Genomic DNA, 15,259 nt, shown 5'->3' on the forward strand with positions numbered 1-15,259 from the left:
TCTTGGGACATAGTATGTGCTTAGTAAATGATCAACATTAGTTTTATTGTTGCTCTTAGCAGCTGCTCCAGCACCCCAGGCTCCAAAGGCCAATCCAGGCTCTGATTTTTCCCTTGCAGAGGACATGGGTGTTTCTATAACACATTACACCTGTCACAATTACACATTACATGTGTCAACTTGTTTATTCAGGGCTTCTATTTCCATTTGAAAGGTGAGATCTCTGAGGTTTTACCTGTCTCTGAGCCTTTTACTGACTGTTCCTACTGCCTAGAAACTTTTCCCAGCAGCTTAATGCATGGCTGCCTCCTCTGTCCTCATTGAGCCCTGTCCTGGCCAACTTCTCACTTTGCCATTTCTCTCCCCGACCCCCGTTTATCCTTTGTCTAATCTTCCTAAATATGTAATCCATAGCCTTAAACAGAATCTGTAGGCATCATAATTGTCAGCTCCATGAGGCAGGGACTGTGCCCACTTTATTCATTGCTGTATCCTTGGAGCCTGGCACAGTGCCTGGCATGGCTTTGATGCTCAGTGAACATTTGGTGGATGAAGGAATGAGGCTCAGAGAAAGGAAAGGATTTACCCAGTCTTCAAACTTGAACCCAGACCTCCTGAGCCTTAGACTGTTCCCCACCCTGGAGGCCAGGACAGGGTAGGGACCTGCTGAGGAGGGAGGGAACAGAGCCTGAGGCTGGGCCCAGGCCGAGGCAGCCTCCCAGAGTCACGTGTCTTGTCTCTGTCAATCCACTGCTTAGGTGTATAGAGCGCCTTTTGGTAACTTCACCAAGAAGCTGACCGCTTGTATGTCTACAGTAGGGCTGCTCCAGGCTGCGAGCCCCTCTCGCAAGTGGATGATGACAACTTTGGCCTGTGACACCAAGCGGGGCTGGAAATTTGACTTCAGCTTCTATGTGGCCTCCAAGGAGCAGCAGCACAGCCGGTAACAGAGCCTTGCAGATTAGCCTGGTCCACTAGCCCAGCCCACTTGTTTGCCCTCCTCGCTCTCGGACACACACACACACACACACACACACACACAGAAGAGAGATGCCAACAGACATCTTTTAAAGAGCCTTGTCCATTTCCACACGCCTGCTCAGATACTTCTCTGCCCCGGGCTGGGGAGTGAGACACTCTGAAAAAGACTGCAGACCTAGGATCTGCTCCCCACCTGTCATTTGCCACTCTCCCTTTTGATCTCCCATAGCAGTCTTAAGCTAAGCACATTTCCACCGCAGGGCCTTTGCACTTGCCACTCCCTCTGCCTAGAATGCCCTCCCCAGCTCCTCAGGTAGTTAACACCTCAAGATTCAGGTCCTTGCTCAGACATTACCCCCTTAGAGAGGCCTGACCAGAACCTTCCCCCATCTGACATAGCCACTCTCAGTCTCTGTTTCTGGTCCTCATCCCCCCTGAGATCATACTGATCTACTGGCTTACTATCTGTCTTACCTTGGGAGCACATAGCATTCTGCAGTGGGGCCTTGGCTCTTTGTTTGAGGCTGTCACCCCAGCATCTAGCATATAGCAGGTCATCAATCAATCGATAAATACTTGCTTAGCTAACTCTGCACTTCCTCTCAAAGGCTCTTATCTATACCCTAACTGTATCATTCATTCTGAAAATATTTATTTAATATTCTTCTCCCTTAGACTGGTAAGGCCAATGAGAGGAGGGACTATGCCTGCTATTCTTACCTGATGTGTACTCTGCCCTTGCCTAGTACCTGGCATGAAGCAAGCGCCCCTAGAGTCCTTGTTGAATGAATGACTGGGTTCTGTGCCTCACAGAGTCTCTGAGCCAGATGGGCATCTTTCCTCAGGTTTCTTCCCCCATGTTCCAAAATTGTATTAGCCAAGGGTCTGCTTTCTCATCCCTTGTTCCTTTAACATGCATTGTGTGCCCTGCACTGGACAATTGCTAGGGAGACAGAGGTAAGCAGGACACGTGTAGTTCCTGCACACAGGCCGTCCGGGAGGAGACAGACAGGCAGTATATCAGCAGCAGTGTCGTGACAGTCTCAATATGTGCTCTGAAAGAAACACCCAGTGCCAGAATGGTGACAGGCCCCATGCCAGTCACATGTGGGAAACATGGTCTCTAGCAGGGGCTTGTCTTCAGGGCATCAGTCACCCACATGAAGCTGAAATCAGGCTTGGGACCAAGAGGGATGGCAGTTTGGAGGCAGAGGGATGGCCAAGATGGCTTTCACTGGGTCCTTACCAGGTTGGCACACCTTCACCCAGAGAGTGAGGTAGAGTGGGGGTTACCTCTGCCTGCCCTCTCCTAAGCCCAGGACATACACACATCAGTGACCGGGGTCAGGCTCTTTAGGTAAGCATAGAACATTATAGCAGGAACCTTGAGGAGCATCAAGTTCAATGGTTAGCAAGCTGTTTGGCTGTGGAACCCTTCCTTCAAGCAGAATCTTGAGTCTCCCTACTGTTCAGATTGAGGCAAGGCTGGAGGCTTCTGAGCAGGGCCCCCCAAGGCTGGCCTTGGGGCCCCTCCATGTACTCTTACACTCCTTGGAAGGCAGTTGGAAAACTGCTGATCTCCTCCACACCTCATGTCACATATGGGAGACTGAGACTCAGAGAGGAGTCATGCTTGGCAGGGGAGGGGTTAGAACTGGCCTCCAGACACCTAGCTCTGAGCACTCCCTTCAGCCTCAAGTTGAGACCATATGCCTGTGTAAGGAGAGCCTGGGTGTGTTCCCTGCACCTCCCAGCCCCTTGATGTATCCGTGCTTTCTGGCCTCCCCTGGCTACTTCCATCTGCCCAGCCTCAGTCCTGGCCTCCCTTGCCTCCATAGGAAGCTGTACTTTGCCCAGTCCCACAAGCCCCCCTTCCATGGGCGTGTGTGCACAGCACCTCCTGGCTGCCTGCTCAGCTCCAGTCCTGATGGTCCTACCAGAGGCTTCTTCTATGTGTCCATTGAGAAAGGTACCTGTGAGGAGCACCGTGGTGGGGCTCTGGGGCCCCTGCCCCCCACCTTCCTTCATAGCTGTGTCTCCCTTTCTGCAGTCCCCAAGGCCCGCCTCTCAGCCACCTTCGGCTTCAACCCCTGTGTGAACACAGGGTGCGGGAAGCCCGCTGTGCGGCCACTGGTGGATACAGGGGCCATGGTCTTCGTGGTCTTCGGCATTATTGGCATCAACCGCACCCGGCAGGTGGACAACCATGTCATTGGAGACCCGGTACACAGGCCCACTTAAGGCAGCGGGAAGAGCCCCACTACAGCAGACTTTCAAACAAGGACCAGCCCTCAGACCACCAGCCTGGCTCCTCACTCTACCCTACCTGGCTCCTTGGCTGCTCGCCAGCCCAGCCAGGATGCCCATGGGTCTCTGGGGCGGGGGGGCATTTCTCTCAAGGATTGATCAGGGCTGACCTCTGAGAGTCACTCAGGAATATGGGTAGACTTGTGAGCTGGGCTGCTGGGCCTTACTGTAGGGGTTGGAACAGAGATGAGGGAAGTAACACTGTGTGAAGCCTGACCCCGCTTTCTGCCCTTGGAGTGGGCTGCCCTCTGAGCTCCGCAGCCCTGTCCTCAAGCCTGTGGTGCCCTCACTCTGTGCTGGCTCCCTCCTTTCGTGTATATTTACGTCCTGCATGGAGTCAAGCTTTCCGACAGAGGGAAGCTGACTGAGCTGTGTTCTCAGTGAGTAGCACATGATGGGTGCTCAGAGCTTGTGGTAAGAAGGACTGGTGGACATCATTCCTGCTTTTGGAAGCAGAGTCCAGCTGAGTGTACAGGGATTTCACACATCAACTAATTAAGAGCAAGGTGGAGTCAGAGAAGAGATGTGTTCAATCCAGACCATGTAAGGCAGCAGGTGTCTAGAGGAAGGGGTGGGAGGAGACAAGGGAGACATTAGAGAACAGGAGGATTTGGCTGGATGGATGAGGGAGCAGAGTGGGCATCCAGATAGGAAAAGTGTGGGCCAGAGTGTGGAGGGGGAGGTGCCTGTGCACGGTGGGCAGTGATGGGAGGAGAAAGTGTCAGGTCACAGCAGGGAGAATATGGTTACGGGGAGAGTGGGTGGTCATGCCAAGGGTCCCCACATGATGATGTTGATGGTAGCAGGGCACTACTGGAGGGTCTAACCAGGCACAGGGTGCGAGACAGGCCCAGACAGAGGCCCCATCTCACTGAGCGGCCACACTGGCTTGTGTCTCCTTGGGAAAGGGCAGCGTCATCTACGACAGCAGCTTTGACCTCTTCAAAGAACTAGGGCACCTGTGTCGCCTCTGCAAGGCCATCGGGGGGAACACAGAGCTGGTGAAGCCAGGCGGGGCCCAGTGCCTGCCCTCAGGTACGTGGGGCCTGGGCTCAGCTCTCTGGGGCAGAGTGTGGGTTGGGGAGGCCATGGCCTGAGCATGGACAGCCCAAAGGACACATGCGCCCAGTGTGAGGGGCTCTCTGCAGGCATGTCTGTGCCTGCATGTATCCACTCAGGGGTGAGGGGTGACTGCACTGATGTTTCCCAAATGGGAGCAGGCTGTGCCTGGGCACGATGGCACAGAGATGCACATGAGTGGGGATGTCTGCTTATGATGCAGCTGCACATTCTGGGTGCAGCTACAGGAGTAGCTTTTCCAAAATTGAGTGAGGAGGCTCAGGTACAAAATGTCATTTCCACCCCAGTGACAAAAATATGTGTCTTGTAGGTTTCACAGTGACATTGCCAGTGGTCATAACTACTTGTATCATCTGGGAGTTGGGGTCAAAGGGTGTGTGCCCCTCCCATACTCACACACAGGTGTCACAGATGGTATGGAGAGGGGAATGGGTGCTCTTCCAGGGCCTCCACTCCACTCCAGGACCTGTCCTCCTGCCCCAGCCCACCACCTGACCCCCTGTTGCCCTCTCCCACAGGCTACAGCATCTCCTCCTTCCTGCAGATGTTACACCCTGAATGCAAGGAGCTGCCCGAGCCCAACCTGCTCCCAGGACAGCTATCCCATGGGGCAGTGGGCGTCAAGGAGGGCCGCGTGCAGTGGATCTCCATGGCCTTCGAATCGGTGAGCCCAGGCAGGCTGGCTGGACCTAGGCACCTTGAGGACTGTGGGCCTCCTGTGGATCCCTCTGACACCCTCTAGTCCCATCTTAGAGGGGTTGCTTTGCAGAGGAGCATTCTGAGGACTAGAGAGATGGTCACAGCTAGTGAATGTGAGCATCAAGTGTTGGCCAGGTCTCTCTGGCTGCAGAGCTCTGCTCTTTCTACCACAGGCTACCCTTCAGCTACCCATCACCCATCCCCTCACTGTCTTAGTTATCTGCTCTGGTGGCACAGTGCCTAAGGCATTTGACTGCTAACCAGAAGGCTGGCAGTTCAAACCCATCAGCCGCTCCATGGAAGGAAGACTGGGCAATCTACATCCATAAAGATTTACTGCCTCGGAAGCACAATGGGAGTCACTATGTTTCAGAATCAACTCCATGGCAATGGGTTTGAGGTGTTTTGTTTTTTTTTTTGGGGGGGGGGGAGGTTACCATAATAGTGGGTGACCTTGAAGAACAGGAATCTATTTTGTCACAATTTTGGAGGTTAGAAGTCCAAATCAGGGTCTCATCCATGTCGATTCCTTCTTTGTTAGTATCTCTGGGTGTTCCTTAGCTTGCAGGTAATCCTCACATGGTTTCTGTCTTCCTGTGTATGTCTCTGTACCTAATCTGCTCTTTTTATAACTCAGAAGTGATTAGGTTTAGGATTTACCCTACATTGGCATGACGTCATTAATATAACCAAAGAAAACCCCATTTCCAAACAGTATCTCATCCATAGGTACAAGGGTCAGGAATTCTATACATGTGTTGGGGGACACGATTCAATCCATAATACCCCATAACCCCAGAGTCTGTGTCATTTGCATTGGTGATGGAATGCTTAAGGCATTTGGCTAAACCAAAAAAAAAACCAAACTCACTGCCATTGAGTCAGGTATGACTCATAGCAACCCCTCCTTGGGTTTCTGAGGTGATATCATTATGGAAGTAGATTGCCTAATCTTCCTTACTAGGAGTGGCTGGTGAGTTTGAACCGCCAGCCTTCTGGTTAGCAGATGCCTTAGGCATTATGCCACCAGAGCTCCCAGGCCACTGACCAAAAGATTGGTGGTTCAAACCTACTAGCTGCTACACGGAAGAAAGGTGGGCAGTCTGCTTCCATAAAGATTCACAGCCTTGGAAACCCAATACTTATTACTCACTGCCATCAAGTTGATTCGACTCATAGTGACCCCTCCTTGGGTTTCCGAGGTGGTATCATTACAGAAGTAGATTGCCCAACCTTCCGTCTGAGGAGTGGCCGGTGGTTTGAACCACCAGCCTTCTGTTAGCACTCAAATGCCTTAGGCACTAAGCCACCAGAGCTCCCTGGAAACCCAATAAGGGTTGCAATATGTCAGAATTGACTTGATGGCAGTAAATTTGGTTTGGATTCTAGGAGCAGGTGGGTAAGTCTAGATCATGGCCTGTCACCATGGGAGACTGGAGTCTGATCCACAGACCTGGTACTTGGCTTCCCCAGGGTGGCTGAGGGACAGGAGAGCTCCTGGGAAGCCAGGCAGCTGGCCACTCTACACGCCTGACTCTTGCCTCTGTCATCTCTGGACACCCACTAGGCTCTACCAAAGATCTTCCCCGCTGCCTGCCTGTGGAGACCCAGTCCTGGTAGCCCTCATGTACCCTGGGCCCTTGAGCAAATCAGTCAAGGGTACAAATTTAACTCTGGCCTGAAGTTCCTCATCTATAACCAGCAACCAGTTGCCATCAAATTGATTTCTGACTCATGGAGACTAGTGTGTGTCAGAGTAGAGCTGTGCTCTATAGGGTTTTCAGTGGCAGATCTTTCAGAACTAGATCACCAGCCCTATCTCCTGAGGCACCTCTGGGTAGACTCGAACCTCCAGCCTTTTGGTTATCAGCTGAGTGCTTTAACCATCTGCAGCACCCGGGTACTCTTTCTTGGAATTCACTCAATAGTAGTTGGTTTCCTCATCTATAAAATAGGGTTAAAGATCTTGGCCTCCCTTTGGCCATTAATGAGAAGAAACAATGAGATAACATGTGGAAATATTGGGGAATAAGAATAATGACAATGTTACAAGTGAGAGGCAACCTTTGCTCTCTGGCCCCCAGCCCTGTCTTCCTTCCCACCATCTATGTCACTTCCTGCACAAGCAATGAAGCCATTGGCCATCAGCCAGAAGGGTTCAGAGACTTCCCTACAAGCCCTCAATGAGCTGCTTCCAAAGTGCCCTCTACCACCACTCACATACAGAGTAGAATTGGTTATGCAAGAGAGCAAATAGAAAAATTCAGAGCAGAGGCAGTGCCTGTTTCTCTGACTTGCAGTTCCTTGGATACCCACCTTATAGCAGGGCACTATGAACAAGACAGGCCTGTCTTCGTGGCTCACAGTCCAACCTGGAGACAGGCAGGTTGCCAGGCAGTCACTTTTCCATATGACAAGAGTTGTGCTGGGGGAACACTGAGGGCTTGGAGAGCCCAGAGGAGGCCCATCTTGGGATATCAAGGAAGGCTTCCTGGAAGAGATGGTATACTAGTGAGCCTTGAGGGATGTGTGCAGAGAGAACAGCATGTATAGAGGATGAGGGCTCTGGGAACTGAGCATGGCTTCATTGGAAAGGGACAAGGGTGTGGGCATTGGGTGCATCTCCATCTGGTGCTGTAAGAATCCCCCAATGATTGTTGTTGTTATGTGCTGTCAAGTCAGACCCGACTCATAGCGACCCCTCCTTGGGTTTCTGTGGCAGTATCACTACAGAAGTAGATTGCCCCATCTTCCTTCCAAAGAGTGGCCCAACGATTGATGGGAGGTAATTTGGAGTGAATCATCCATTGCACCTACATACATAACAGACTCCATTTGCAGATGCCCAAAGGCAGCTGGGTTGGCCACAGAGCAAACCAGTATTACCTTGGAAGGGCCACAGGGGCACTCCCCTGGCCTGTCTCACCAGCTCATGTCCCCCACAGACCACGTACAAGGGCAAGTCCTCCTTCCAGACCTACTCGGACTACCTGCGCTGGGAGAGCTTCTTGCAGCAGCAGCTGCAGACATTTCCCGAGGACTCAGCCCTGCGCCGCGGCTTCCAGACCTGTGAGCACTGGAAGCAGATCTTCATGGAGATCATAGGTGAGTGGGCCTGGTAGGGTGGCAGAGCTAATGTCCATGGGTGAAATAGGAGACCTGGTGCAGGGCACAGAGGACATGGCCTCTGAGCCACATTCTTGCCACCTTCTCAGCCTTGGCCAATGATCCTAGACATCACCACAACATGAACAGGAACCCCGATTGGGAGACGGAAGGTTGAGGCTCCTGCTCTGGAGCATCAGGCCACGTTCTCTACTCTTGAATTTGGCCATCTGAAAAATAATAGTGATGATTGTACGGCAGGTGTCACTTAGGAGCCCTTTTTGGGTACCTGGCCTTGTACTGAGAGCATCACCTGCAAAATCACTTTAAACTCTATACGAGGCCTATCGGGTAGTCTCTCATTTTACAAATGAAGAAATGGAGGCTCAGAGAGGTCAAGTAGCTTGCCCAGAGTGACACAGCTTGTTGTGACTACTCATCTGTGCAACCCAGTAACTCCTGTACTGGGATTGGAGGTAGGTGGGGAGTGGAATTGTAGGCCCAGCAGCCCTGCTGAGGACCCTTCTCCTGTCTTCCAGGAGTACAGAGTGCCCTGTACGGCCTGGTCCTCTCCTTGCTCATCTGTGTTGCTGCGGTAGCTGTGTTCACCACTCACATCCTGCTCCTGCTGCCCGTGCTCCTGAGCATCTTGGGTATGTGGGGATGGGGCATGTCAGGCAGTGAGGACAGGAACAGATACATCTTACAGATGACCTTAATTCAGCAAGTTCCTAGAACCTTAACTGCCAAGTTTCCCACTCTGTGAAGCTTCCCCCGGCCCCCACTACCACCTCAGGCAGAGAGAGGCTGCTCAGTGCAGCCTCTCTCAGATATCATTCACAGGACTGTCCCACCCACACATCTACGTGCAACCCCATGGTAGCTACTCATTGCCAGATGGCAGCTCTTGTCCCATGGGTGCCTGTCCCCTCCCTTGGGCCCCTTGCTTTCTGACTTCACCATTCCCCAGGGGTCCTCTGAACTTATAATTTCCAGGCCTGTGTGGGTAGGGCCAGGCCAAGCTGCCTCTGCCACCATCCCTACCTGCCTGCAGGCATTGTCTGCCTTGTCGTGACCATCATGTACTGGAGTGGCTGGGAGATGGGTGCCGTGGAGGCAATCTCCCTGTCTATCCTGGTTGGCTCCTCCGTGGACTACTGCGTCCATCTGGTTGAAGGCTACCTGCTGGCCGGAGAGAACCTGCCCCCCAATGAGGCTGAGGTGAGCACTCTGCTTGCCCTACCACCCCCCTCAATGGACCTTCTCCCACTTCAGTGCAGCTCAGGAACCCCCAAGGAGACTGACCACCCTGGAACAAACCCCCAACCAGAGATTTCCTAGAGCTGGTCCCCAAGCCTCAGGGCACTCAAATGTTAAGGCCATTTGGCCAAAGGAGCCCTGTGTGACCTGGAGTGGGTCCACTTCCCCCGTCTTCAATCTCTTGCCTCAGTCTCCTCAGTAGAGTGCTGAGGGAACTGGACCAAATGATACCAAAGGGCCCTTTTTGCTTCATGTCCCACATTGTTCTACTTCATGTTGCCACATCTGTGGCCTACTCTCCAGCCTGGGGTGCAGGCATGGCCATCCTGGTCATGACCTTGAGTCAGCTGTTGTTGTTGTCTCCCATCAAGCTGATTCCAAGTCATGGTGACCCCATGTGTGCAGAGCAGAAATCCACAAGGTTTTCAAGGCTGTGACCTTGCAGAAGCAGACCACTGGGCCCACCTTCTGAGGTGCCTCTGGGTCGGTTCAAACTGCCAGCCTTTCAGCTAGTAGTCAGTGCTTGAATATTTGCACAACCCAGGGGCTCCTCTGAGAACATGCAGTAAGTTATTAGGTGTCATTGAGTTCAGTTCTGACTCATAGTGACCTCATGCACAGCAGATGAAACACTTCATGGTCCTGCACCATCCTCAGTCCCTGCTACGCTTGAGCCCATCATTGCAGCCACTGTGTCAATCCATCTCACTGAGGGTCTTCCTCCTTTTCACTGACCCTCTACTTTACCAGGGAGCTCTGGTAGCATAGTGGCTAAGGCACTTGACTGCTCACCAGAAGGCTGGCGGTTCAAACCCACCAGCCACTCCTCGGAAGGAAGGTTGGGCAATCCTACTTCCCTAGTTATACTGCCACAGAAACCCAAGGAGGGGTCGCTATGAGTCGGGGCCGACTCCACGGCAAACAACAACAACAACAACAACTACTACTTTACCAAGCATGACGTCCTTCTCCAGGAACTGGTCCCTTCTGACAACATGACAACAGTACAAAAGGCAAAGTCTCACCATCCTCAATTTTAAGGAGCATTCTGGCTATACTTCATCCAAGAGGGATTTGTTCATTCTTCTGGAAGTCCATGGTAGTTTCAATATTCTTTGTCAGTACCATAATTCAAATGCATCAGCTCTTCTTTGGTCTTCCTTATTCATTGTCCAGGTCTCATATGCATATGAGGCAACTGAAAATACCATAGCTTGGGTCATGCGTACCTTTGTCTTCAAAGTGACATTTTTGCTCTTTAACATTTTAAAGAGGTCTTTTGCATACATCTGCCCAATGCAATATGTAATTTGATTTCCTGACTGCTGCTTCTATGGGCATTAATTATGAATCCAAGTAAAATTAAATGCTTGATAACTTTAATCTTTTCTTGAATTACCATGATGTTGTTTATTGGTCCAGTTGTAAGGATTTTTGTTTTATGTTGAGGTGTAATCCATACTGCAAACTGTCATCTTTGATCTTCATAAGTAAGTGCTTCAGGTTCTCTTTATTTTCAACAAGCAAGATTGTGTCATCTGTGTATCACAGCTTGTTAAATGATCTCCCTCCAATCCTGATACCATGTTCTTCTTCATATAGTGCAGCTTCTTGGATTATTTGCTCAGCATACAGATTGAATAAGTATGGTGAAAAAATGCAACCTTGACATACACTTTTCCTGATTTTAAACTATACAGTATCCCCTTGTTCTGTTTGAGCAACTGCCTCTTGCTCTGTATACAGGTTCCTCACGAGCACAATGATGTATTCTGGAATTCCCATTCTTTGCAGTGTCATCCATAATTTGTTGTGATTTACACAATCAAATGCCTTTGCATAGTCTGTAAAATACAGGTAAACATCTTTCTAGTATTCTCTGCTTTCAGCCAAGATCCATCTGACATCAGCAATGATATCACTCATTCCACGTCTTCTTCTGAATCTGGCTTGAATTTCTGGCAGTTCCCTATGTACCGCTGCATACGTTTTTGAATTATTTTCAGCAAAATCTTATTTGTAGGTAATATTAATGATGCTGTTCAGTATCTACATTCTAATGGATCACCTTTCTTTGGGATGAGTATAAATATGGATTTCTTCCAGTCAGTTGGCCAGGTACCTGTCTTCCAGATTTCTTGGCATAGACAAGTGAGTGCTTCCAGTGTTTCATCCATTTGTTGAAACATCTCAATGGATCATCAATTCTTGGAGCCTTGTTTTTCACCAGTTCCTCCAGTGCATCTTGAACTTGTTCCTTCAATACCATCAGTGTTTTATATGGTACCTCCTGAGAGAGAGACCTCCTGAATGGTTGAACATTGATCAGTTCTTTTTGGTACAGTAACTATCTATGTTCCTTCCATCTTCCTTTGATGCTTCTTGCATCATTCAATATTTTGCCCATAGAATCCTTCAGTATTGCAACTCGAGGCTTGAATTTTTGCACAACCCAGGGGCTTCAGTTCTTTCAGCTTAAGAAATGTCAAGAATGTACTTCTTTTGGTTTTCTTACTCCAGGTCTTTGCACATTTCATTATAATACTACTTTGTCTTCTCAAGCCACCCTTTGAAATCTTCTCTTCAGCTCTTTTACTTCATGTCTTCCATTTGCTTTAGCTGTTCTAGTTCAAGAGCAAGTTTCACAGTCTCCTATGACATCCATTTTGGTCTTTTTTTTTTTCCTCCTTATCTTTTTAATGAGCTTTTGCTTTCTTCATGTATGATGTCCTTGATGTCATCCCACAATTCGTCTCAGTTTCTCTTCAGTTTCTCAGTCATTGGTGTTGAATACATCAAGTCTATTCTTGAGATGGTCTCTGAATTGAGGTGGGATATAATTAAGGTCATATTTTGGCTCTCCTGGACGTGATTTAATTTTCTTCAGCTTCTACTTAAACTTGCGTATGAGCAATTGATGGTTCCACAGTCAGCCCCAGGCTTGTTCTAATTGATGGTATTGAACTTCTCCATTGCCTCATCCCACAGATGTAGTTAGTTTGATTCCCACGTATTCCGTCTGGTGAGGCTCACATGTATAGTCGCCATTTATGGTGGTTGTTTTTTTCTTTAACTTTTTATTGTGATTTGGGTGAAAGTTACAGAGCAAATTCATTTTCCATTCAGCGGTTCATACACATTTTGTTTTGAGATATTGATTGCAATCCGAAAATTGAACAGTTTTCTTCCCACTTCCTCCCTGTCATTACCTTTTCCCTGTGTCCTCCTTTTCTATGCATTCTTGCCTTCTGAACTTTCTCCCTGAGCAAATGCTGCCCTTCTGATCCCCTGTGGTTGATTGTTCTAAGGAATGCACCTCCCTGATATAATTGTTCACCTTTTAGGCCTATTATTTGGCTGAAAGTTAAGCCATGGAAGTGAGTTCAATTCCAGGCCAGAAAGGTGACTAGGGGCTTTAGTCTCAGGGGTTTCACCAGTCTCTTTTCAAACCAGTAAGGTTGGTCTTCTCTTATGATTTTGTGTGTTATTCCTCATTTTTCTCTCAGTCTACCCAGGATCTCCAATTTCATCCTTCTCCAAGTGGTTGAGAATGGTAGCTGGGCACCATCTAGTTCTTTTGGTCTCAGGGTCGTGGAGGCTGAGGTTCATGTGGTCCACTAGTCCCTTGGACTAATTGATTCTTAGATTTTCTTCACTCCTCTTTGCTCCGGATGAAAGGAGACCAGTAGTTGCACCTTAGATGGCCACTTGCAGGCTTTTAAGACCCCAATCACTACTCACCAAAGTAGCATATAGAACAATGTTTTTGTATAGTATGTTATGCCAGTTGAACATGATGCCCCTTGTGACCATGGTCCCAAGCCCACAGGCCCAATGGCTCACTCCCTTAGCCATTTTTGTGGTTGAAAAAGGTATTTGCAATGAATAAGTTGCTGGTCTTGGAAAATTCTGTCATCAATCTTGGACATCATTTCTACCACCAAGGCTATATTTTCCAACTACAGATCCTTCTTTATTTCCAGTTTTTCATTCCAATCACCAGGAATTGTCAATGCATCTTGATTGCACGTTTGACCAATTTGAGACTGCAGAAATTGGTAAAAACTCTTCAATTTCTTCATCTTTGGCTTTAGTGCTTGCTGTGTAAATTTGAATAATAGTAGCATTAACTGGTCTTCCTTGTAGGTGTATGGATATTATCCTATCACTGACAGCATTCTACTTTAGGATACATCTTGAAATGTTCTTTTTGACCATGAATGTGATGGCCATTCCTCTTCAGTTTGTTGTTCCCAGCATAGTGGATCATATGATTATCTGATTCAGAATGGCCAAAACCAGTCCCTTTCAGCCCACAAATGCCTAGAATATCTAAATTTATGCATTTCATTTCATTTTTTACAATTTCCGATTTTCTTATATTCATGCATCATTCATTCCATGTTGCAATTATTAATGAATGTTGATTTACAGCTCTTTCTTGTCACATCAGCAAGTGAAGGTCCCAAAAGCTTTACTCCATCAATGTCATTAAGGTCTACTCTATTTTGAGGAGGAAGCTCTTCCCCAGTTGTGTTTTGAATACCTTCTAACCTGTGGGGTTCATCTTCCAACACAGTGCTCTGTTGCTGTTCATAACATTTTTAGTGGCCAGGATTTTCAAAAGTAGACCACCACATCCTTCTTCCTAGTCTGTCTTAGTCTGGAAGCTCCGCTGAAACCTGTCCACTATGGGGTGCCCTGCTGGCATTTGAAATTCTGGTGGCATAGCTTCCAGCATCACCGCAACATGCAAGCCACCACAGTAGGACAAACTGACAGATGGGTGGTGGGCATGCAGTATACTCAGTGCCAGAACCAGTTCTGGGTCTGGTAAGGTTTTTTTTTTTTCCTAGTTTGGAATTTTATCAAGATGAAGACATTCATAAATGTGTAAAACTTAAGCCAGTTATACATTTCATTGCTTTGGGTCAGAAGAAAAAAATCAGATCACTTCTAGGGTCCCATGAGGACCTACTATGGAAATCATCAGCGTCCTCATCATCATGGCAGCATTAAGCAGGCCCTTTCTGTGCATTGTGCACAGTTGTGTGGGAATCATTTAGTGTTCACACTAACCCTCTGCAGCAGGTGCTGTGGTTACCCTCCCCCCTTAGAGGAGGAATTAGAGGCCTCAGGGCAAGCTTGGTGTTGATAGGTATGTGTATGTTTACCCAGTGTCCAAGTCCTGGGCAGAAAAGGGGTCCCCCTGGCATGCCAGGCTTTGGGCCCCCAGCTTCTGTTCTCACCCGCCCCCAGGACCCTCCCTCGCAGCGCCAGTGGCGGACGCTGGAGGCTGTGCGGCATGTGGGCGTGGCCATCGTCTCCAGCGCCCTCACCACGGTCATCGCCACTGTGCCCCTGTTCTTCTGCATCATCGCACCTTTTGCCAAATTTGGCAAGATCGTCGCCCTCAACACAGGCGTCTCCATCCTCTACACACTCACCGTCAGCACCGCCCTGCTCGGCATCATGGCACCCAGCTCCTTCACACGCACCAGGACTTCCTTCCTCAAAGCCCTGGGTGCTGTGTTGCTTGCAGGGGCCGTGGGGCTGGGTGCCTGCCTCGTGCTCCTCCGCAACGGTTACAAGATCCCACTGCCTACCGGGGCCTCCCTATAGCCCTGTACCAGGCCTGACTCTTGCACATCTGTGGCCCAGTGGGAGGTGGACGAGGCACTTTCCTCGGACCCCAGAGGCACATGTGGTCCAGTTTGGCTCCAGCTAGTTATGTTCCCAGGCCTGGGCCGGGAGGCGCCCTATTGCCCAGCATGGGAGCTGAGGCCACACCAGATGGACCCACATGGCTTTTATCACAGCACTGAAC

General features: G+C 49.4%; 1 protein-coding gene across 1 annotated transcript in view; it reads left to right on the forward strand.

Annotated features, from left to right (window-relative positions):
• Positions 1-15,054, forward strand: part of DISP3 (dispatched RND transporter family member 3) — a 37,760-nt gene extending 22,706 nt beyond the window's left edge. Inside the window, exons 12-20 of the mRNA XM_007942628.1 lie at positions 759-943; positions 2,820-2,950; positions 3,032-3,204; positions 4,197-4,323; positions 4,887-5,032; positions 8,013-8,172; positions 8,712-8,825; positions 9,227-9,393; positions 14,692-15,054. Coding sequence (XP_007940819.1) covers positions 759-943; positions 2,820-2,950; positions 3,032-3,204; positions 4,197-4,323; positions 4,887-5,032; positions 8,013-8,172; positions 8,712-8,825; positions 9,227-9,393; positions 14,692-15,054 — 1,566 coding nt within the window. The remainder of the gene's footprint in view (positions 1-758; positions 944-2,819; positions 2,951-3,031; positions 3,205-4,196; positions 4,324-4,886; positions 5,033-8,012; positions 8,173-8,711; positions 8,826-9,226; positions 9,394-14,691) is intronic.
• Positions 15,055-15,259: the final 205 nt, after the last annotated feature.

The sequence above is a fragment of the Orycteropus afer genome, unplaced genomic scaffold (genome assembly GCF_000298275.1).
Source record: "Orycteropus afer afer isolate SDZICR_OR568_19922 unplaced genomic scaffold, OryAfe1.0 scaffold00094, whole genome shotgun sequence".
In the NCBI taxonomy this organism is placed as follows: domain Eukaryota; kingdom Metazoa; phylum Chordata; class Mammalia; order Tubulidentata; family Orycteropodidae; genus Orycteropus; species Orycteropus afer.